Below are 23,362 nucleotides of genomic sequence, written 5' to 3'. Positions count from 1 at the left end.
TAGAGAAAGAGAGAAGCAGATGGATTTTGTCTGACATCCTTATGATCTCATCTGGCCTCACAAATTCTCCTATTTTCAAATTGTTGTCTTCGTTTCTTCCATGTTTTCATTGTGTGAAAGATGTCTCTCTCCTGCTTCATGTGATAATTTTTTAAAAAATCCCCAAAACCTAGTTTTTCATGCCTCACCTTGCTATTCTGTCTTTCATATGCAGCACAGTTGATTTAACAAGGGTGAATAATATTGTCTGTCAACTATCTAAGTGTGGGGACAGAGTCCCAGAGAGCAGTTTCCAGGCTCTTGGCCCCACGTGGAAAGGTGCTGGCTTGGGTGGTAGATGGCCATCAGTTGTGACTAGTTGGCCATCAGCTGTAACCAGTTAGCCATTACCCACCAATATAACTGCCGTGGCTACACTGGGGTTTGGTTGGTTGGTTGGCAGAGAAGCAGACGGCAGATTGCGTATTGTGTGGCTCCTGTTTCCTATATCTCCAACCCAGCCACCAGCAAGAATATAGTGGTATGAACCCCTATCTATGGCTCCATTGCTGTTCCTTTTTGGCCTCACTATATCCTGTGTTCTTGTGCAGGGAGCGGGAGCTGAGACCCTGAACGACACTAAGTGATAGAAATTACCTTTGACCTTGGCTGTTTTCTAATATCCCCCAACCTCCCTCTTGCTACACAGCAATAAATTGTTCCTTTTAAAAAAGACTTTTATTAAAAATAGAGTTAATATACAATATTATATTAGTTTCAGGTATATATAATCATTATTCAACATTTATATAGCTAAAGAAGTGATCACCATGATAAGTCCAGCAACCATCTGACACTGTACCACGCTCGCACAATATTATTGACAATTTTCTCTATGCTGTACATTGCATCCCCATGACTTATTTGTTTTATATCTGAAAATTTGGACCACTTACTGCCTTTCACCTCCCCCCCCTTTCAATTTTTCAGTTAGAGTTGACTTTTAATATTATTTTATATTAATTTCAGGTGTACAGCATATGGTTATACATTTACATAATTTAAGAAGTGATCCCCTGACTAGTCTAGTGCCCACCTGGCACTATACATAGTTACTACCACATTATTGACTATATTTGCTATGCTTTACTTTATATCCCCATGACTACTTTGTAACAACCAATTTGTGCTTCTTAATCCTTTCCTCTTTTTCACCCACTCTCCCAACTCCTTTCCCATCTGGCAACTATCAAAATGATCTCTGTATCTATAAGTTTGTTCCTGTTCTGTTTATTTTGTTCTGTAGATCCCACATATAAGTGAAATTACATTGCATCTGTCTTTCTCTGTCTCATATACTCCACTCAACACAATATCCTCCAGGTCCAATGGCAAGAACACATTCCCTTTCATGGCAGAGCAATATTCCATTATATATGTACCACCTCCTCTTTATCCATTCATCCATCGACAGACACCCACGCTGCCTCCACACCTTGGCCATTGTAAACAATGCTGCAATGAACATATGGTTGCACACATCTCCTCCAAGTAACATTTTGGATTTCTTCAGATAAATACCCAAAAGTGGGATCACTGGGTCTTTCTTTGTCTTTTGTTATAGTCTTTGTTTTAAAGTCTATTTTTGTCTGGTATAAGTATTGCTAACTAACTCAGCATTTTTTGTTGTTTTTTTCATTTCCATCTTCATGAAATAACTTTTTCCATCCCTTTACTTTCTGTCTCTGTGTATCTTTCCATCTGAAGTGAGTCTCCTGTAGGCAGCATAAGTAAAGGTTTTGTTTCCTTATCCATTCAGCCCTCCTATGTCTTTTGATTGGAGCATTTAATCCATTTACATTGAAAGTCATTGTTGATAGATATGTAGCTATTGCCATTTTATTATTTATAATTTTGATTTTTTTTTTTCCTTCTGTCTTAGAGAAGTCCCTCTAGCGTTCCTTGTAATACTGGTTAAGTTTGGTGGAAATGAATTCCTTTAGCTTTTTCTTCTCTGGGAAGCTCTTCATCTGTCTTTTGATTCTAAATGATAGCTTTACTGGGCAGAATACACTTCTTCGTAGGTCCTTGTTTTTCATCACGTTGAATATTTCCTGCCAGTCCCTTCTGGCCTGCAAAATTTCTGTTGAGAAATCAGCTGGAAGTCTTTTTGGAGCTCCCTTGTAGGTAACTAACTGCTTTTCTCTTGCTGCTTTTAGGATTCTCTGTTTGTCTTTAACCTTTGCCATTTTAATTATAATGTGTCTCTGTGTGGGCCTGTTTGGGTTCATCTTTTTTGGGACTCTCTGCACTTCCTGGGCTTGTGTGTCTATTTTCTTGGCCAGGTTAAGAACGTTTTCCAACATTATTTCTCCAAATACGTTTTTAATTCTTTGCTCTCTCTTCTCTTCCTGGTGTCCCTATAATGAAAATGTTGTTGTGCTTGATGTTGTCACAGAGGCCCCTTAAACTGCCCTCATTTTAAAATTCTTTTTTCCTTTTGCTGTTCCAATTGGGTGTTTTCTGCTACCTTGTCTTCCAAATGGCTTCATCTAGTCTGTTGGTGGTTACTTCTAGTGCATTCTTCATTTCAGTTACTGTATTCTTCACTTCTGACTGGTTCTTTTTTTATGGTTTCTATGTCCCTTTTATGCTTACCATCTCTTTGTTGAAGTTCTCATTGAGTTCCTTGAGCATCCTTATAACCGTTGTTTTGAACTCTTTGTCTCTGGTAGGTTGCTTGCCTCCCTTTCATTTAGTTCTTTTTCCAAACTTTTTCTTGTTGTTTCATTTGGGACGTATTTCTTTGTTTCCTCATTTTGGCTGCCTCTCTGTTTGTTTCTATGTATTAGGTAGGGCTGCTATGTCTCCCAGTCTTGCTGGGTGGCCTTATGTAGTAGGGGTCCTGTGGGGCCCAGTGGCACAATCTCCCTGGTCACCTGAGCCGGGTGCTCCAGAAGTGTCCCTGTGTGTGTTGTGTGTGTCCTTCTCTTACATTTGAGCCTGACTGCTGTTGGCATGTCAGTGGGTGGTATTGATTCTCAGGCTGACTGGCTGTGGGGTTTGGCCACATCCACAGCTTATGAGTTGCGGTGCAGGGGGCTTAGTCCACTGAGTGGGATTTGCCCCAGTGGGCTCTGGTGTCTGTTGAGATTGCCTTTTGGACATGCCACTTGTGGAGCTAATTGGACAGTTCTCTGTTGTGGTCTGAAGCCAACCTCCAAATATGTTGGTTCTGGGCACTCTTGGGAGGGTCTCTGGGGCAGGTCCATGTCACCCATTGCCTGTGAGTGGCCAGGGACTACCTGGTAGGAGCTACAAAAAGATCCATGCTTGGTCACTGCCTGTGCTGGACCTGGAGGCATGTGGGAGAGGCCATGCTAATCGAGGACAGCTGCCACCAGTACCAGGTCTGGGGAATCACCGCAAAAAGCCAGGACACTCCCAGGCCTGCTTCCACCTGCAGGCTCCTGTAAGGTTCAGCCGCTGATAAAGCCTCCTGCGGTAAGCAAGTCGGGTGAGGCAGGGCCCCAGTGAGTCAGCAAGGTGGAGCAGTGGAGTCACCAGGCCAATCAGATTCAGATTGGGCCTGTGAAGGTGGGCTCAACACAGGAAAGATGATGCCCACATTCCAGCTGCATGGATGAGGGCCACACACAGGGAAAATGGGGACTGTCTCTCCAGTCCTCACCCTGAAGTTACACAACTCTGTCTTTCCCCATGTGGCTCCCATGCCCCCAGAGTCACCATCCCTCTGCTGGAGCTCAGGGTGAGTGCCTGTGTGGTGAGTCCCTTTAAGAGGATGGCTGTGTTTCCCTGCAGCGTTCCATCCCACCTGGACGGTGGGAATCACCACTGTTTCTCACAGCCAGAAGTTAAGGGGGCTCCTCTTCCCAGCACCAGTACTCTGTACTGGGGACCCTGGTGTGGAGGGCTGGGGTCCCTTGCTCCTTTGTGGGGAACCTCTGTGGCTGACATATCTCTCCTAATTTCAACTGCCATACGTGGGTGTGCGACCAGCCCATTTTGCGTCTCAACCACCTTATCAGTCTCATCGTGGCTTCTTCTTTATATCCTTAGTTACCAGACTTCTGTTCAACAGGACTTCATGTGGTTCTCCAGATTCTATAACTTAGTTGTAATTTTGATGTGTTCATGGGCTGAGGCAAGCACAGTGTTTATCTACTCCACCATCTTGGATCTCCCTATGTTGTTTTTATAGTTGGCCCCTTGAGGGCAGGGGTACGGTCTTAGTCATGCTTGTATCTCCATGACACCCACACAGTGCTTTACATACACAGGTGTTGAATGAATGGAAAACGTTTACAGGAGCAAATATGACTAGTCTCACTAGGTAGGCCTACTAACCTTATTTTGGTCTTCAAAGAAATCCCTTTCTGCCCAGACTACTCAGCTATGGTTTCCCAAGGAGGTTTGTGTGGTGACAGAAATGCAGCCAAGTCATCAATTCCAAGAAAGCAATCAGTGAAAAAGACTCTGAGCCAATTGAGCCAGTTTAGAGCTAAATTCACTAATTCTGGAAAAATAGTTGGCTTACTGGTATCAGACGGCCACTTTCTCAGTTTGTCTATAAACTCTTTGTTCTTGCCCAACCACCTTGAGTCAGCTGCCACCTGTTTTTGTCACCCATTGTGTCAGAGGACACGTGCACCCCTTGCCTCCTGAGTTCCCTGAGGCTGGTCAGGGAAGATCATGGAGCTCCAGAGCTGGTTCCTCCTGGTGATGGATTTGTTATTCAGAACAACTGACACTCTGGAAACTACCTTGTCTGTCAGTACAATAAGTAGACAGTAGACATGGACCATTTTGTTAACTGACCCCAAACAGGCATTTTGCTGATACCAGAAAAGGAAGAAGATTGACTCCTTACTTCTAGGAGAAATGGGGTTTTGCCTGGAACATTGTAAATACCTGATAAAATTTACTGAATGATTAGTTAAGGATGGATGGCGTCCAAGCTAAATGGTTGGTGGATTTGCATTCATTTGACCCTGGCTTTCTCTTGGACACAGTCACTAAGATTTCACTATTGTTCCCTCATTGGCAAGGGCTCAGACTCTATCTTGTTTCCTTATATACTTATGGGACCCTGATGCAGTGCTTTGCACATGGCAGATATTAGCAATTAATTCTTCCATTGTTGCAGGCATTGTTCTAAGATCTTCATATATACTAATGCACTCACCCTCACAAACCTTAAAATAGATAGGATTATTCTCTCATTTTATAGACAAGAAAACTGAGGTATAGAGAGAAAAGTGACTTGCCCAAGGTCTAGGTGAGGAGCTAGGATTTACATTCAGGCATCCTGACTCTGGAGTCCATGCCCTTAATCACAAGCTATATTACTTTCCACAAAATGCTAAAAAAAAAAAAAAAAAAAATGTCTATTTGATAGAGTGGATATATACTCATTTGCTAGATAGAATCTCTATATACCGGGGGTGCCAAAAAAAATGTATACACATGACTTGTATTCATCTTTTGTTATCGGTATATATTATTACAATATTAATACAGTTTTCTCCTTTCTTAAAATGTGTATACTTTTTTTGGTACCCTCTGTACATACACATATATATACTTCCAGATATATCTGTGTGTGTGGGGGGGGAGGGAGGATTCCATTTGCCAATCATTATTCTAGATGAGGGGTATACAGAGAATAGTTCTTGCCATAGAGAAATAATTTATAATCTATAAGAGGGGAACAGCTGTATAAAGAAATTATTTCAATATACAAGGAATTAAAATACACCTGGGTCTCTCTTATAGCCAAGACAGATGAAAATGAGATGCCTTGGTTCTGTTTCTTGATCTGGGAAGTTGCACATCTATGCTGCCTGCCTGAAAATTCATTAAGCGGTACACTTTGGGTGTGTGTACTTTTCTCTACATATGTGAAACTTTCACAAAATCGATATTTCAAAAGTGTTAAAGTGCCTTAGGAGCTCAGAGGATGTAGCAAACATCGGTTTTGACCTGAGCCTCTGCCCTGCCCTGGTGTCTCATTGATCACTGGCTCCTTTCTCCAGGTGCCACCTGTGCCATTTGATGAGTTCAACTTCTCTCACGTGGCCCCAGAAAATTCTTTTCTTCCTTGTCACCTTCAGCCACATTCTCTACAGATATGCTTTTTTCTTTTCTTTTCTTCTCTTTTGTTTTTCTTTTGGATAGAGAACTAAGAGAGCGTCTCTTTGGAAACATTTCCAGGGCATTTCCTTCTCTCTAGGGTCAGACTGTGACCCGATTTTGTGACTACAGGATCTACCTGCACAGATACACAGGGGTCGTGAATCATATAAAAGAATATGCACCCTGTGGAGGGCAGAGGCTGCTGGGTACAAACCCTTCTGCTCTAGGTGAGGAAATGGCCCAGGAAACCCCAGCCTTCTCTGTATTGAGCTAATTCCGGAAAATTCCATTTTATATATCTCTTCAAATACACTTCATTCAACAGAATACAGAATTCCATGAGACCAGCATCTGTTAGGCAGGTACTTGACTAGTGCCCCAGACATGAAGAAGTCAGCTGAATTTTCCCTTATTCTACTCATATGACAGTATAATATTACAGTTCAGTATAATCAGATTGAGTGATTTTATTTGAAACATTAGGGTGGTTTTTTTTCTCCCAGAAATGATGTGTTCACTAAACATGCAAGTACATTTTTAAAGTGAATCCGAGCAAGAATATATTTGGGTTTGTTAGAATTTGGCAGTCCATTTTATTTTCAAAAACCTAACTAACGTGTCTAACCTGTGGCTTCTATAACATGGTTAATTTAAAATATAAGATAAATTTATACAATATTGTAACTGAACACATTAGGAAACATTGCTGCAAACAAGGCTGGCATGTTTAGCAGTGTTTATTTTTAGAAGCAAGAGTGCTTCGCAATTTAAGCACAATTCAAACAGTTGTTCCACTTAACTGTGATAAGATGTCATTCCATTTGACTGTTCTCATTTTGTTTTATCATTTGATTATCTTTCCAAACTGATTTTACTATAGATAGAAATTACAAAATTTCGAAGAAAAAGTATTTTTAAAATGACAAAAAATTTATTTTGAAGTTCATGTCTTCTTGATTAAAATTAAAAAGAATGTATGGGATAGTCATACATACTATCAACTTGTGTGTGTCAGTTAAGGGAAAAAAAATCTGGACTCTTCTGTCAACAAAGCTGTACGGGCAACACATTTTACATTCTTTGCAGTTAAAGTCTTTCTTTCCCCTTTCTTCAGCTTGTCTTAGTGCTCACATGCTCCCCTTTTCTTTGTTACCCTTATTAAACTCACTGTCAGGAAAGCCTGAGATGTTAATTTATACTAGAGTGTCAATGGCTGATGTATTCTGTAAGGGTTATCTCACTTGAAGATGCTGGCATTTTAACAGGAATCAGAGGCTGAAGCTAAAGCTCTTTAGGGAAGGATGAGATGGTGGGTAGAAGGTTTACCTGGACCACAGCATTCTGAAGCCTACCCCACAGATGTTCATTGGTAGACTTAAGTGCCTGGCTTGTCTGCCTGTGCATAGCCAGCAGCCACAAGCACTGGCTAGCACATGGACACCTTGACTGGGGCACCTGGTGGCAGGTACTCAGATAAACTCATGAGGGCATGCCCCTCCGGGCTGGGAGCAGCTTCTCTTTCCCGAGCTCTTTCCGAAGGCTTGGGTTCCGGAAAGTTGTGTTGAGAGTGTTGACTGCCCTTCTGTATCCTCTGCTTCTCTGTGAATTCCAGGCGGGCTGCTGTGTATCTGCTCATGGCCATGACCGACACCGCCATGCAGAGGGCGAAAGAACCCCAGGCGAGACTGTCAATGAAAGGCACAGTTAGAAAAAAGCAGAGGGGCTGTGTTCCAGGGCTTCCTGCTGGGGGTCAGTCTGGTGACAAACCAGCTCCCAGTTCTACCCAATTTGGGCCTGGATCTTGGATCACAAGTTTCAGAGACCAGCCGATGTGTTGTAGCCTGCTGCTTAAGAGAGCGAATTCTGGAGTCATTGCGCTGAATTTGCACCTGGGGTTTGCACCCATCTCTTATTAACTGTGCAACTTTGAGCTGGTGACTTCACTTCTCTGTGTCAGTTTCCTCATTTGCAAAACCGGAATAACAGTAACACTGCCCACAGGGTGGTTGTGAGGAATTCAAAGAGTTACTGCTTGAGAAGTACTCAGCATAGCATCTACTCCATGTAGGTGTTATGTTTTGGTATTATTGTTGTTGGTTCTAGCCAGGACACTGGCAATGGAGATTGGCATTTTTATATCCCTATCCTCTGCAAGCTTATTTGCCTTCTGAGATAATGGTCTACATGTTTCATCTTTCAACAGAACCCAGCAAAGTGGTGGTTGAGAAAGAACCTCTACACACTGACATTTGTGTATGTTTTCGTGGGGTGGAATTCCCAGGTAAAATAGATGGCTCCATATCCAATCAATTACAAAAATAATTAAAAAAAAAAAAGTCTATGAGTAACTAAGTTCCAACTGCTCTCCGGAGCTTCCAATCATTCTTAAATATGGCTTGACAATCAAGAAGCTTGTGGACAACAGGAACACAGACATGTTCACCAAACCCTGGAATAGTAGCATGAGGGAGTAAGCCCTGACAGTGTTATTTATTTTACAAAGAGGAAGCTAACACAGGTTGTTACACAGGATGAATATGTAAGCATATGTAGATATATTTTTAAGACGCATGTGGTTCGGAGGTCCCCATCACAGAGAACCCCCGTGGTCTTGTATGACATGGCTGAGTCTTTCTGTTAGAGACAGAACTGCCATGTCACAGTCTTGTCTTTTCATTAGACACAGAGGCTGGGTCTCCCTCATTGAAGTATTTATTCGGAGTTATAGCTCAGGACATTTTCCCCTAAGCTGTGTTTAAAAATGTAATAACAACAATGTCTCCATTTCTTGAGGACTTTTCTCTGTGCCAAACATTTTAGAAACATAATCCTTTTAAATGCCTATGAAAACATCTGAGACAGGTATCATCACAATACAGATAAGGAAGTTGGGCTACAGAGAGTTTAAGAAAAGTAATCCGCAGTCAGAAATGTAGCAGGTGCCAGAGCTATGACTAAAATCAGTGGTCCTACAAAACCTGCGTATATCCTCACTGGTCCATCAGACCTTGAGCTCCCTGGGCAATAACTCACCAGTATGACCAGCCATAGCCCCACGTGTGAGGCCTCCAGTCTTCTGGCCCAAGGTTCACGGTGATTTGAAAAATGGTTGTGTACATCATGTGTGCCACCATCCCTAGCAGCCCTGCACAAGGAAACCTTTGTGAGCTTTGAGTTAAGAATGCAATTTCCCCACTTGGCATGAGTTGGATAGAAGGGCCCCACCAGCATCCTTCTTGAGCCCTTCCAAGAAGTCTTCATGTTTCATATATACACTAATTTCTTATTATACTCACAAATCTACACAGTGGTGTGTGTCCCTTTGCCATGTCATTCCTCCCACGGGCAGGGGCCAACTGTGGATCCGCTTTAGTGCTCCAAATAGAAATTAGTTTTAATTGGTAGGAGCAATTATTTATATATTAATGGGAATGTCTCAAGTCCTTATAATGCACCTACCCTTACAAATCTTTAAACATTCCGCTTGACGTCTCATTCGCACAGTTGAAACTAAAGAGACATCCAGAAGGAGGCCTACTCATGACCTTAAGGGACTTTGAGGGACGCCAGGACGTGGGGAGGAGTCTCCAAGAGCCTCCAAAGAGGACTGGCTCTTTGCTATGAAATTCCAGAGATTGGATTTGTCATCTTATTCCCTGATGATAAGGCTTGGAAAAGATGCGTTATACTTATCAAGCACAGAAATGATCTATCAACTGGACTGAGGCCTATCAACAGAGCCTTGTGTGTCCAGCCAGAGAAATGAAGGGAGTCATTGTTCAGGGTTCTTTTCTTGGTAAAAGGCCCACGCAGGAGACCAAATTAAGTTGCTCTAAATGTTGCTTGGAGAATATAGAAGTAAGACCAAAAAAAAAAAAAAAGGAGCTCTTTATTCTTCTGGGATATTTACACCAAACTTGGATAATAATTTTGAACAAGCTGCCATATTGAGTACTTACTATATACTAGATGCATTCTTATTTAGTCATCACCATAGATTTTTGAGATATCTAGCTTAGAGAAGTTAGGTAACTTGCCCAGGGTCACACAACCATTAAGTAGCAGAGGTCTGAACCCAGGCAGTATTTCTGCCCAGACTCATGCCTAACCATTGTACTAAATTAGGCACCTTCTATTCTCAGAGACAGTGTACTTCCTTCCTAGGGTTGTGATAAAGACACATTGATACATTTTTTTTCACCATCTATGCCTATCCCTTTTCTTTTCATCAGGCACCCAAAGCATCATTGCTTCTCCCAATGGGATTAACTCAGTGACTTCTCCAGTGGAGCAGCTGTCTTGCTGAACTGGCCACTGACAGGAAAGAGCCAGCCTGAAGCTCTGCCAATTTCCTCTGGGGCAAGCTGTGTGGAACGTGGCTTTTCTAATGATGCTAATGGAGGAGTACCTGCAAGCACCATGAGGATGGCTACAGAGGCATCCACCTTGAACCAGTGGACCCCAGCGCTGCGATAACTCATTCTGGAGCCCAGGAGGATGGCACTTGTCAACATCAGAAGGATATTTAGGACCTCAGCTCCCACAGACAGCCACAGCACACCTGCAAGATATAGGGATGACAGATGCTGGGCATTTAGAAATCAGAAGGATTAGAATATTCAATCTTTTGATTTACTTCACTTCTAAAACAAAAACAAAAAACAACAAACACCACAGGGTGAAAAACCACAGATACCACTGCTGAACTTTGGAAAGCTGGCAATGAAAGGGGGCTCCTAGGGCTTGAAGGATGAGTTTATAAAGACTGTCTTTAGCGGGGAAGAAAACTAGAAAAAAGAAAAAGAACTAAAGCAAAACTCTGACGTGATTACATGAGAGATACTAGGGTCTCCATTCCCCAGTTCAAAAATTAACTTGTTGTTTTGATTCCACCACAAGACATTTGTCGTTTTAAAGAAGAAGCTAGACAAACCTACACAAGGAAGAGTCTGAGAGTATTAAGAGCCCTGGTTAGAGATGTCAAAACCTCACTTGTTCCTGTGTGAACCAGTTACTTACCCTCTGGATGGGATCCCGCCTACAGCTTCAAGGAACTGTGTTGGATGTGGAGGTGAACAGATAAAGGGGACCCGAACGGAAGCTAATATTTGTAAAAGGCCTCCTGTGAGACAAATTAGGTGCTGGAGACGCAGCCATGAATGAAACAGAAGTGATCCAGGCCTTTCCAAAACCTCTATTCTAGCTGGGAAAGCATGTACTAAGAAAGTAAGGACAGGTTGGATGAGTGTCTTAGAGAAGAAAGAGTGCTATGGGCAGTGGTGTGCCAGAGCGCATCTCCTCCCAGCTCTGCATTCACCTCAGATTGATAGCTTGAAATTAGCCAAGGTGGGAGTATTTACACCACGGAAATTGGCAAACACTACAAATCCAGGCTTCCCCTTCCTCAAGGCAAACAAGCAAAGTTGTTTGTTTAACATGTTCCAACACCACCAGGTCACATGAAGAGAGCCAGTGGTTCTAGCTTTTGGACTCAACTTCATGGAAAAACCGTAAGTAACTCTCTCACCATTTCCCTCGCCCCAACAAAAACAATAGCAATTTTCTGGATTGTGAGGAGAGCAGTAAGACAGAACATGAGTAAGGTACTCACCTTGTTCTTCAGCTGGTATTATACTCTGGAAACTCCTACACTCTTCACCTAGAAGATAAAGAGAATGTGTACGTTAAGTAGTGTTAGCCTTTGTGATTAGCGGCCAGCTGTGTCCCTAGCTCCTTCAGTGTATCGCCGGTCATTTTGAACAAGGCTTGGGGTGTGTGGCAGACTGTTGTATCGTTCACAGACATGTGGTGCCTTTCCCTGTGAGAGCTTAATACAATCACATCCTAGTGAATTCAGGCTTGCCTATATGACTTCTCTATGGCCGATGAATTGGGAGTGGAAGTGAGGTGGGTCACTGCTGGTCATAAGCTTTCAGAGCCAAGGCATTTTCCATCTGATTCTCATTCCCCTGCCTCTGTGGTCACAGAACCACATATCCAGATGGAGTCTCCATCAGCCTAGGTCCCCGAATGGCTGCAGTGAGGAGACACCCCTTGCCATTCTGAAAAATACATATAGAATGAGTTAGAAATAAATTTGTTGGTTTAAACAACTAGGATTTAAGGGTTGTTTGTTACTGCAGCAGAACTAACCCATCTGGTCTGATACTGCTAGGCTTAGACCAGTGGTTCTCAGCTTCCCAAACACCATCCATTATGATGAGTCTCCAATAATTTGTTTCTGGTTAAAGGGAAAACAACAAAGTTTTTAATGATTCTTGTAAATGAATTAGAGCAGATTCAGAACTAGCTCTGTCACTAAGTGCCCTAGCTGCTTGTATTCCATCACACTTTCTGGAGCATGAAAGGAAAGGGAGAAGTTATTGTGTGTGCACCCGGTACTGGGCAGAAGCCACCACCAGACTTATTTTGCATTGCCGGGCAAGGGGGTGTGTATGTGTGTGGTGTGCTTTGCCTGGATCATCTTTCATGTTGCACACACCGTCTGGAAAAGCTTGTGTTGCTGCCTTAGATGTGCAGTTCCTTTGAAAAAGCTAAGTCCATAAGTAGCTACTTGTGTATGGATGTAACTAAATTCTGGATTGGGGGGTGACAGATGGAGGATTGAGGCCATAGCAATTACCCTGTGAGGTCCTGTCCCAGATGGGTCCCCACTCTCTCTCCATTAATAAATACTTCAGCCCCAAATTGAATCACAGACTATAGAGTGGGAGGAGCCTGGGAAATCACCTGGTTCTTCCCTGTGTGGTTTCGAGGAATGGGCCCAGGGACCTCTGAGGAAAATGGATGGTACAAGACAGCACAGATAGAGACAGTTTCAGCATTAGAACTCAGGCCCGTAGAGGCCAAGCCCAATTCTATCCTGCCACATCACTGATTTAATGCAATCCAGCAAGCCTTAGGGTAAGTGCCAGGGGACACAAAGATGGCCGAGACAAAGGGAGCTGCTCTCAGTTTGGGCTGGTAGCAGCTAAAACAGAGCAAGATCCAAAGCAAGAGGGCATAGGTCATCAACTCTTCAATGGAATGGTTTTCCTATCTCTAAATAAAACTGGTTCCATAGTCCCCACATTAACCTTGCTTTGAAAATCAGACGAGATAATAGATAAAAAAGCTTCTCTCACAGTTAATATGCATTTAAACCTTATTAGAATAAAATGATCTCGTTGCATTATTTTTGCACACGGTTAGCATGAATCATTATTTATTTCTAGATTGTAAGTACCCTGAGATCACCTATCTTTTCTGGAAGTTTTTAGGGACAGAAATAACTTTGGGGAAAATCTTTAGACTTCAGAAAATACTTTTCTTTTATAAGAGAAAATTCCACGTAACTTTTCTATTCAGGAACATACAGTGGCTCCCTATTTCCTCCAGCCTCAAGTCTAAATTCCTCTTCTTCTGAGGTCCTCCCTCCATTCACCTGACCCCCCACCCCAGAGCCCACCTTTTGGCTTCTTTAGCACCGGCCTTCTGATGAGGCAGTCACCTTCTACCTCATCAGCCTCTCACGGGAAGGACCATATGTGTGAACAGGTACACAGTGCATGTGGTACGTGCCTAAAGGCCATAAACCTTAAGATTTGCCAGCTCATCTTCCTGACACTCCAAGTGCCCTGGTGTTTTCGCACTCCTACACGGCCCTTCTGCTGGGCTGTGGGAAGAAGAGGAACCACATCTGGGTTTATGATGCAGCCGTTTGGTTGGGTTGCTCTGCTGGGATACTTTCTGACTTGCTTGTGCATCAGGAACTTGTGTATCACATAACTGTCCACCACAAGTGGTCTGAAGGAGGTAAATGTACCACCTGGGGCTGAGGGCCACAGAGTCAGGGACGGGGCTGCTAATCCAGCCGCAGGGACCTCGCAGCTTTTTATGTAAGTCAGGTTGGGATTGATACAATTGGACGTTTTCCCTGGATGGTTCACTGGTTTGGGCAGCAGCAGTGGTATTATGGTCACAGCGACGAAAATTTATCCTGGTCCCCCGGTTCTACCAGGGCGGTCTCCACAGCATTGGGGAAATCTCAGCGCTCACACTTGCTCTCTTTCACAAAGCTCTGTGAGGCAGAGGAGGCCCTTTTTCCATGTCATGTCATCAGCTCCTCACTATATCCCCTGCTCAGGCCAGCAGTGAGAGCAACTGATGGACATCAGGGACAGAACGTGGCACTCAAATCCGGGCCTGGCTCTGGTGCCTGGTTCTGCCGCAATCAGTAATCATAGGAAGCTTCCTGAACTCTCTGAGCCGTGCTTTCTTCACCAGTGAAGTGGTTGGAATAAAAGTCCTCCGACGTGAAAGTATTTTGTGAACTGCCTCACACTTGTCTGTGTGTCTAATTATTGATAGAGGCAAATACAAACACCCCTATTTTGCACATTTGGAGGCCAGGCTGAAACAGGTTGGTAGAGTCAGGACGTGAACCTGGGTTTTCCCACTTGAGATCCAGCACCTTTTTCTGCCTTCCCACCTGCTGTTTTTCTACACAGTATATGGATGGGTAAGGGTCTGTCTCGTCTGCTGAAGAGGCTGCCTTTTCTCTCAGGAATAAAGTGAAGGCCAGGTCCAGAGCCAAAGGCAGGACGAAGAGATGGTGTTGGCTAACCAAGGAGACAAAGAGAATTCACAATGGCTTAGCAGGGTGAGTTTAGCCTGGGCGAAAAGAGTCAGACCGTGGTGATCTCTTGATCAATCTCAATCCTCAGAAGTGGTGTTCCTTTTGAATGAGGCCAGCAGGATTAAAAGGAAAAACCTTTATAAATCCTGTGAAGCCAGAGCGGCGGGTGCCACATTGCTCGACGGTGCTTGGCCAGCCAAGCGGTGCAGCCAGCCAGCTAGGAAATGGTGTCCAAGTCCCCAGTGATTGCCTCTGGCATCCGTTCTCCGTTTGTTTCCCCCACCCCTTATGGGGCTCCCAGGCCCCCCATCTTTGAACTTTCTGAGTTTAGCAGAACAGCAGAGAATCAGAATCAGAAATTGTTGACTAAGTCATTTGGCTAAGGAAAAGGGCATTTTGTCTAAGTGCTGCCTGAACCAGGAATTTTCATTTCAAATCTTGTTTCAGAGGGTGGAATCCAAAGGTGCTGCCTCCCCTGAAAGGCACGTTAGGTATTAGGAAGGAAGTGCAGAGCTGTTCAAGGTGACTTGTGCAGAGGCTGTCCTAAAACCTCACTCCAGGTAAAGGATCCCGGGAGGGTCAACTTTTAGGTGTTGGTGATGGAGCTGATTCAGAGGGAAAACATCCAGTGAGGCCTCAGGGGGCAGCAGCAGTCAGATACCACGAGGACCCTCTCCTGGGAGCCCAGGAGTATCCTCCCCAGTCTGGAGTCCTTACTTCCAGTTCTCCTTAGCTCCCCTCACCCATTCTGACCTCCTCTCCAGAGTACTGTTTGGGTGCCTTCCCATTTACCTCCAAATCTCGCAGGCATTTGAGATAAACTAGGCAAAACAGCAGATGTTTGTGTGGAATAATCTACAGCCGGGGGCCCCAGGCTTCATTCTACTACAAACAGGCTTTCTTGAGCCTATGCAATGTTTTCAAGATACTGGGAGATTTCATGTGGAAATCCCGATATATTACTTCCCTTGAAAAATCAAAGGATTTGACAACATTGAGTTCACAAGCCCACGTGACCATAAAGCTGAGCTGAGCAAGAAAGAGGCTGCCCCCTTTAGGTGAGGAGATTTCAAGGTCATTGGCACTGCAGGCTAGCCCTGCTTCATTCACTTTGTTACCACCTCCTGTAGGCATTTATTTGCAATCTCTGATGTATGCCTTTTGTTTTATTCCCTTATATGTTTGCTATTATTTTAACTATTATTTAGTAAAAATTTAATTCTAAACTTTTTACTTTAGGGATATCTTATAGCATATGAAGTTGATGGTATTTCTCTGGGGAGAAGAAAGTTGCTCTGGAGATGTCCTTTCCTCCTTCTTAAAAGAGATGACACTATTTAGAGACCTTGGTTTATTTGGATGACCTTATTACGTTAGGAAATATTTAAAAGTGTAAGCAGAGGTGTTTTTTTTTAGATTGATGGACACAATAATAAGACAATTGTCCTTCAGTTAAGTTTTGGGTATTGTGGGGTAATGGGAAGTCTGGGTTAAGAGTTTAGAAGTTTGAGTCCCATGTCTAGCTCTGCCAATATCGAGCTGCATAGTCTTCAGTGGGGACACTTGTACCTCTAGAACTCAGTTTTGCCATCTGTAAAATGAGTCTGTTGTTCTAGATCAGCCCTTTCCAAAGAGTGTTCCACTGAACACTAATCTTACAGAATAGTCATCCTTATTCCACAGAAACGCTTTTTTTCTATGGTCAACTAATTTTGGGAAACATTGGGATATGTAATATTAAACAGGCTTCTTTATTATGGGACTTGTCAGAGATTTTAATGTGCTCGTGTGAATTTCCAAGAAGAAAATGTAATAGGTGGCATTTTCCAAAGTTGTTTGAGTATGAAAACTCTTTTGATTTAATTTTACAAGGAATAGCTCAACAGGCCTCTCTGTGGAGCAATCTTTGAGAAAACCCAGCAAGGCACGCATTAAAGTCTCTTTCTGGCTTGACATCAAGTATGCAAGATGCACATAAATCAGAAAGTGGTCAAAAATACATCCTTTATTTTCCCTTGGCTTTATCCAGGAATACTGAGAACATCAACACTTTTTAAACCTCAGCGTGTGCTCCTGACAATATATGAACCTTTCAGTGGTGTGATCCATGAGAAGGCAGTGTGTGTGTGGTAAACACTCCATAGGTTGATGAAAGCACCAAGGGGACGCCTGTCTCTAGAGGAAGAAGCCTGAAAGATTTTTTACACAGCCCCTTAACGGTGCTTTCAGCCCTGTTTCAGGTTGAGAAAGCCCCCACTCCTCCCACATGCATAACAATGTTTTATCAGAAAGTCCAGGACAATTTATCATCTGTCTGCATAGTGTTCGTGTAAATATATGAGGCACCCACCACATACAGATAGATAGTTTGCAGCTGCTTCTGATCCACCCTGAATTTTGTGCCTTTACTGTTGCTTAAGCGATGAGGTTTCCAATCCCACCCTTTCCTCAAGCCCAGGCCATGCACAGTCCCTTCTGCCAGTCCCCTTGTCACTGGGGAATGGGAAGGCCGTTCCCATCCACCTAATATTCTAACTCTTGTCCTCAAGTTCAGGTTCTACTCTGGCCTCGCCTCCCTGACATTACAAATAGTATCAATTTTATTTTCTCTAATTAGGCTTCTAATTTTTCTCCAAGTAGGCTTTTTCATTCTGGGGAATGTTGTCCCATTCGGTTCCTTGTCCTGGAGTGACCATGACCTTATGTTGCAGGGGAGGAGACGCTGCTTCAGGTGAAGAGCCATGTGAGTTAAGTTCTTCTGTAATGAGTCTTCCTCGTCTCCCCTGTTTTGTACTCTGATGCAAACACCTGGGCTGTCCTGCCTCAGACCTTTGCTCACTCTGTTCCGTCTGCCTGGAATATCCTCATACCCAGTCACTTTCAATTAAAATCACAGTCCTGCTTTGAGGCCTGCACAGTGACCACCTCCTTTATGGAGCCGTCCCCATGCCCAGAGCTGTAAATAACCTCTTCCTCTTTTCCATCCCCATATCACGTATGAGTCTTTGTTACAACCATTGTCATATTTTTTCTTGTTTTAGTTTTATCTCAGCTCTCACCACTGTGGCTCACTTGCCTTTGTATCCCTTCATTCTCCTAGTCTTGTGGCTGATGTGGAAATCGTTTGTAGTGAATTCACTCTACACTGCTCTGAGTCCCCTCTTTCCAGGAGGCTTTGCTGTACCCTGGGACATGGGGGAGCTCATCATAAATACAGATAACACCAGCTAGAAAAGAGAGCTGAGGGGAATGCAAAACAATGCTATGAGGATGGGGAAAGAAAATGCAATTAGAAATTCCAGGAAAAACAAGCAGCTGTACAAGAGATTTAAGGCAATGATAACACCTCCTCGATTCTGTAACAACCAATATTTACACAGTCTAAATAAATTGTTGGTTTATTGATTTAAATATAAAAGCAATATAACTATGTGAAGAGGATGGCATAGCAGACATGGGATGTGGTGGTGTGAGAGATTTATCCTTATCTATTGTAACAGGAAGTCAATAGATGATGTCTATCTAACATGAAGACAGCAATGTCGCATATTTTTTGGAAACATAGAGGCAAATACTAGAAGAAACAACTAAGCTAAAAGTGGTTTCCCATGAAGGGTGGGACTAGGTTATAGGGCAGGAAGGAGCAAGAGACTGTTAGTTTTTCTTATAAGCCTTTCAAAAACAATTCAATGTCTTATCTATGTGCAAATATTACCATTGGTAAAAAATTTTTTTAAAGAAATGGGGTTTTTTAGACCCCATCCCAGACCTGTTGAATCAGAATCTCCAGGGCTGGGCATCTGGAATTTAAAAAAAATCCCTGGGTGATTGCCATGCACACCAACATTTGGTAACTGGTGTGACACTTATATGCAGCTGTGGAAATAAAAGCAGGCATTCTTCAGGTGGGGCTTGGAAGGGGCGTGGAAGTTCCACAGCAATTTGCCTATGGGTATGGTGACCATATTTTCCAAACCAAAAATCTGAGACTGTCTTGGGGACCCTCCAGGGATGCATGAGCCTCCTGTGTCTGTCCATGAGGATAGAGAGAGTGGACTTACAGGAAGAAAGTTTACTCTGCACAGAAGAAGGGTGTGGAAAGTCCCTCCAGTAGCCTTAGTCCCAGGTAACTCTGCAGTGTCTGCACCACACTTAAAGCCAAGGTCATGGACACTGAGATGGGCATACGGGAGGGTAAAGCTTGGCACCGCCCCTCCGCAATGACCACTGGGGTAGGGATGGGGAGGGGTACACAGCACCTCAGAAGGTTCCTTCTTGTTGCCTTTTACTTACACCTCAGGAATAAACAACTAATGTTATGAGTATGAGAAAACAAAAGGCAATTAGGGACTCCAGGAACATTTAAAAGCTGTACAAAAACCTAATGTAACAAACCTGACGTCAAGAAAAAGATGGGGATGGAGAGGGGTCCTCTCTTTTCCACCTTCAGGGTTTGTTTTTTTCCAGCAGGAAAGGAAGAACATTCTGGCCCCGAGCATTGCCTGGGGTTTGCAGCCAGGCTGCCTAACACTGAGGAGTCCAATTCTTCTCTCTTCAGTTCTTTATGAGGTAAAAACACTCTTTTCTGAAAGATGAGCTCCAAATACTCACCCCTCCCTTCCCTCTTCTCTCTCCTCTTCCTTCACCATTTCCCTCATCACCAACCTACCAAAGCCACAGAAGTTCAAAAGATGGTGATGAATTGGCACTGAGTAATATAATGGGGAAGAAATGGACTTGCGGCTGCGTGACTTGAAACTCTCTGAGACTCCGTTTCCTCATTTGCGAGCTGAGGAAATAATATTTACTTTTCTAGGTTATTTCAAGGATTGCTTGAGATAAAGGTCAAACTTGTTAAGGGGTTTACTTCTGAGAGTTCTTCCATAAAGGGGTTCCCTTCCCATCGATGATGTTCAAAGCCTGTTATCTAAGAGAACCTTCCATTCTAAGACCCCTTAAAAGTGCAGGGATGCAGTTTAGGGTTGGGTGAGGCCACTCTTTATTCTCCAGGGATTGGGTGACCCCAGCAAATGGTAAAAGTGAAGGTTTAATAAAGGCTGACACTGTATCAGGCACTGTTGCCAGTGCTTTATGTGAATCAGGTCATTTCATCTTTATCTTAATAGTGACGCTAGAGATGAGAACTGCAATTGTTCCTATTTTATAGATCAGAAAACAGAGACTCAGAGAGGTGAAGGGACTTACTCAAGGATACATATAGGCAGACAGTGGCAGCGCTGGGATTCAAACCCAGGCAGCCTGGCTACAGAGCTGCTGCCCCTGGCCACCTGCACCTGTCACCCCGAGACCCTGCAGGCCGCACTCACCTGTGCTGCTGAGGCTCTCCTCGCAGGACTGCCAGAGCCCCACGTGGAACCTGCGCTGGATGAACTTGTCGTCCCCCGTCTCCCAAATGTACTGGACGGCCTGGCTCCCGTTGTCCCTCCTGCTGTCCCTGGTGAAGTGAATGCAGGGCAGTTCTCCCGGGTGGTCCCGGCACAGTGGCTTTGCCACCTTCCGGGTCCCCTCATACCAGTGGCTGCTGCCCACGGCGGTGAGGGAGAAGGCGAGGGCGAGGCAGATGGGGAGGAGGGTCGTCCCCCACTGCCGCCAGGCCCTGTCCATGGCTGCATGAGGTGTGCAGTGTCAGGATGAGCAGGGGGCCCCTCCTCCCCGTCCTCCTCATGGCACCCACCCGCCACAGCCCTGCCATCTGGCATCTTTACAGTCTTCTGTCTCCCCCTCCCCCCTGGGGAATCGGTGCACTCCAGCCTGTGACGTCCATGTGAACGTCTGAGGTCTGAGGAGGCCACATGAGAAAGCACAGAGCTGGAACATGCTCCCATCACAGTCCTCCCCAGGATGTAGATGCTGAGGAGGGCATTGGTTTTCGTTTTCTTTTTTTGTAATTGTGGTGAAATAGGCATAACATAAAATTTACTATCTTAACCATTTCTAAGTGCACAGTTAAGTGCATTCGCATTGTGCAACCAATCTCCAGAATTCTTCATCTTGCAAAACTGAGACTCTGTCCCCATTCAACACTAACATCCCAGCCTCCCTCCCCCAGCCTCTGGAAACCACCATTCTGTTCTCCGTCTCTTTGAATTTGAGCCCTGCAGGTATAAGCGGAATTTCCTTCTTTGTGACTGGCTTATTTCACTTAGCATAATGTCCTCAAGGTTCATCTGCGTGTACATGTGTCAGAATTTATTTCCTTTTTGAAGGCTGAATACTACCCCACCATGTGGATAGACTACATTTTGTGTCCAGTCACCTGACGGTCATTTGGCTTGTTTCTATCTTTTAGCTACTGTGGAGGGTTTTGGTTTCTGATGGAAGAGCAGGGGTAATTTGAGTGGGTGTCTGGGTAAAGTCTCCCCACTCTTGCCTTTTGCCTTGAGCAGGGTTTTCAGTGTTGGATTTGGGGAATCTCAAGGCCTGCACAGCCTGGTCCCTGCCCAGCCCTACAGAGAAGGACCGCCAAGGACAACTTCCTGTTCCGGGGCCTCTGGGAGACTCGAGGTACAGGCAGCCTGCTTCAGGGCCCACGAGCTCTGCAGAACAGGGGAGGGTGTTTGCACCCCACGTAAGGCCAGAATTCGACACTATCCTGGGGCCTCTGAAGCTGGCAGGCAGAGCTCCTGACACATCACTATGCCTTTGTCAAGGGGGCACAGCAGGAATGGTGATGCCAAGGAGACTTAAGGTGCTTCTTGGTCAGAAGACATTTATGAAGCAGTGAGGGCAGGAGAGTAGCAGAAAATTCCACCTGGCAGCTGAAACACACACGTTCTTGATTACATGTGAGACACCTTTTGAAGACTCCCAGATATAACCGAGAATCTACCAGCCTGGGCAGATAGGAGAAAAGGGCAGTGTCACTTGGGTTAATGCCACTCTGTCTGTACTTTGCTGCTGACGAAGGCTGAGAAACTGTGTTAAGTGCTGTTAGTAGCCCATGAGCTGGGACCATTTGCTTGGAGCCCTGTGCCATCTTGTGGGAAGAGGAGTTACCATGTTTTATCACTAGATGGCATCCATCCAACAGAGGGGGAAGTCCTGTGCGGCCCCAACTCCTATCCCTTCAGAAAAAGGATGCTTCTGGAGAAAAGTTGAAAGAGATTAGACAGAATATTCTTAGCAAGCAGGCGTTTTCTTTGCCAGCATGCAATTTAGAAGATAGCTTAAATGTGCTTTTACAGAATAGCTTTATGGCCATATCAAAAGAATTGGAGCCCGTCACTTGGGCATTGTTCTCTCTCTATGTCACTTTATCTTGCTCTCTGCTGTCCCAAAGAGATGACCACCTTGACTGCAGAGGTCACATCATTACAAGATTCGATTTTGGGAGGCCTTTGTTCATTATGAACATTCACTGCTAAAGGTTAAAAATTTTGCCACATGGGATTTTTAAGACTTCCAAGGATTTCTATTAAGTGATGCTCACCTGTTTTTCCCCAGCTGTTCAGAATTCATTCAGATAAGTTAACCAAGATGAGCTCCTATGGTTCAACTTGAATGGAAAGCAAAAACAAAAACAAAAAAAACCCAAGACATTTATGAACCACTGCTTCATAAATGTCTTTTTTATCTCTTGCTGACCTGCATTTCATCCAATCAGGATACTTTCCACCTGGCCTCCAGTGCATGAGGCTGGAAGACTTGGAAAGGGATGCTGGGAGCTGGATAGAAAGAAGTGGGGTAAGACGGGCCTTTGAGAGGCACAGTGATGAAACTGCTAGGAAAAAAGAAACTCTTCTGGAGAGTTAGGGCAAGATATGGCACCTTACCAAGTAGCTCTGGTCAGGTGACTCTGGTCAGAAGACCCAGGATAGTATCCTGGCTGTGTCACTAACTTGCTGTGTGCCCTTGGGCAAGCAATCTAACCTCTCTGAATCTCAGTTTCTCAACTGTCAAGTGGAGAAATAATCACACCGCCACAGGGTTACTGTGAGGATGAATGAAACAGGACCCAGGGTGAAAAGGTTTTGTAAATGTGAATTGTAGTGAGAAAGTACAAACGTGGTAGTTATTAATAGTAAGTGATGGATCATGAATTCCATAAAAGGATCTTCCAGGTGGGCTGACTGACACGTTCAGAACAAGTGGGCAATGAAGAAGAGTGCATATTTGGCTTCTCAGCATGTTGTTTTGACTTTTCAGCATGTTGTTTTGCTAGTATGCAGACAGAATTCAAGTCACTGACTGGGTTTTTGCTTCAGACACTGGGTTAGGAGCTGCTCTCTCCTGAGCTGGGCAACTGTTTCTCTTGAAGTCTTAGCATAAACAGGGTCCAGCGGAGGCCTGGACAACCTTGGCGGCTGGGCTCAGCCCGGCCTGGACAATCTTAATGCCTTAGTAAGAAATGCACCCCTCATGAAGACACCCACCTCAGAACTGGCTCAAAGCCCATCCTCTCGGGCCAGCTGAGCCTGAGCGCTCAAAGCAGAGCCTGTTGCACCCTGGTCTTGTGTCTTGAGCTGGGACTCAGGGGTGGAACCTACTGATCGTCTTGCTTTTTCTCCTTGGCCTCTGCTTGAGGATGTCCCAGAAAACACAGCTGACTTGGGGAAGGTCTGGGAAAAA

The 23,362-nt window shown here is 44.3% G+C and overlaps 1 protein-coding gene across 1 annotated transcript; it reads right to left on the bottom strand.

Moving 5' to 3' along the window:
• Positions 1 to 7,119: 7,119 nt before the first annotated feature.
• Positions 7,120 to 20,408, bottom strand: GSG1L2 (GSG1 like 2). The gene is made up of 5 exons (XM_019755237.3): positions 20,101 to 20,408; positions 11,747 to 11,794; positions 10,544 to 10,696; positions 9,169 to 9,280; positions 7,120 to 7,820 (listed from the first exon to the last, which is right to left on the bottom strand). The coding sequence occupies exons 1-5, from the start codon at positions 20,396 to 20,398 to the stop codon at positions 7,562 to 7,564; spliced, it is 870 nt and encodes a 289-aa protein (XP_019610796.3). The 5' UTR covers positions 20,399 to 20,408; the 3' UTR covers positions 7,120 to 7,561.
• Between the last annotated feature and the right edge of the window lie 2,954 nt (positions 20,409 to 23,362).

Source organism: Rhinolophus sinicus, chromosome 12 (genome assembly GCF_057876585.1).
Source record: "Rhinolophus sinicus isolate RSI-liver-muscle chromosome 12, RSI-T2T, whole genome shotgun sequence".
Classification (NCBI taxonomy): Eukaryota; Metazoa; Chordata; class Mammalia; order Chiroptera; family Rhinolophidae; genus Rhinolophus; species Rhinolophus sinicus.
The sequence above is the reverse complement of the archived record's forward strand: the minus strand, read 5'-3'. Positions and strand labels throughout refer to the sequence as shown.

Excerpts from the sequence above, each read along its gene's own strand:
- GSG1L2 (XM_019755237.3), bottom strand. The coding sequence starts at position 20,398 with ATGGACAGGGCCTGGCGGCAGTGGGGGACGACCCTCCTCCCCATCTGC. Across the intron at positions 10,697-11,746 it reads AATACCAGCTGAAGAACAAG|GTGTGCTGTGGCTGTCTGTG; the intron begins GTGAGTACCTTA and ends TATATCTTGCAG. Across the intron at positions 9,281-10,543 it reads CATCCTCATGGTGCTTGCAG|GGCTGCTAGGGATGGTGGCA; the intron begins GTACTCCTCCAT and ends TTCCTTGTGCAG.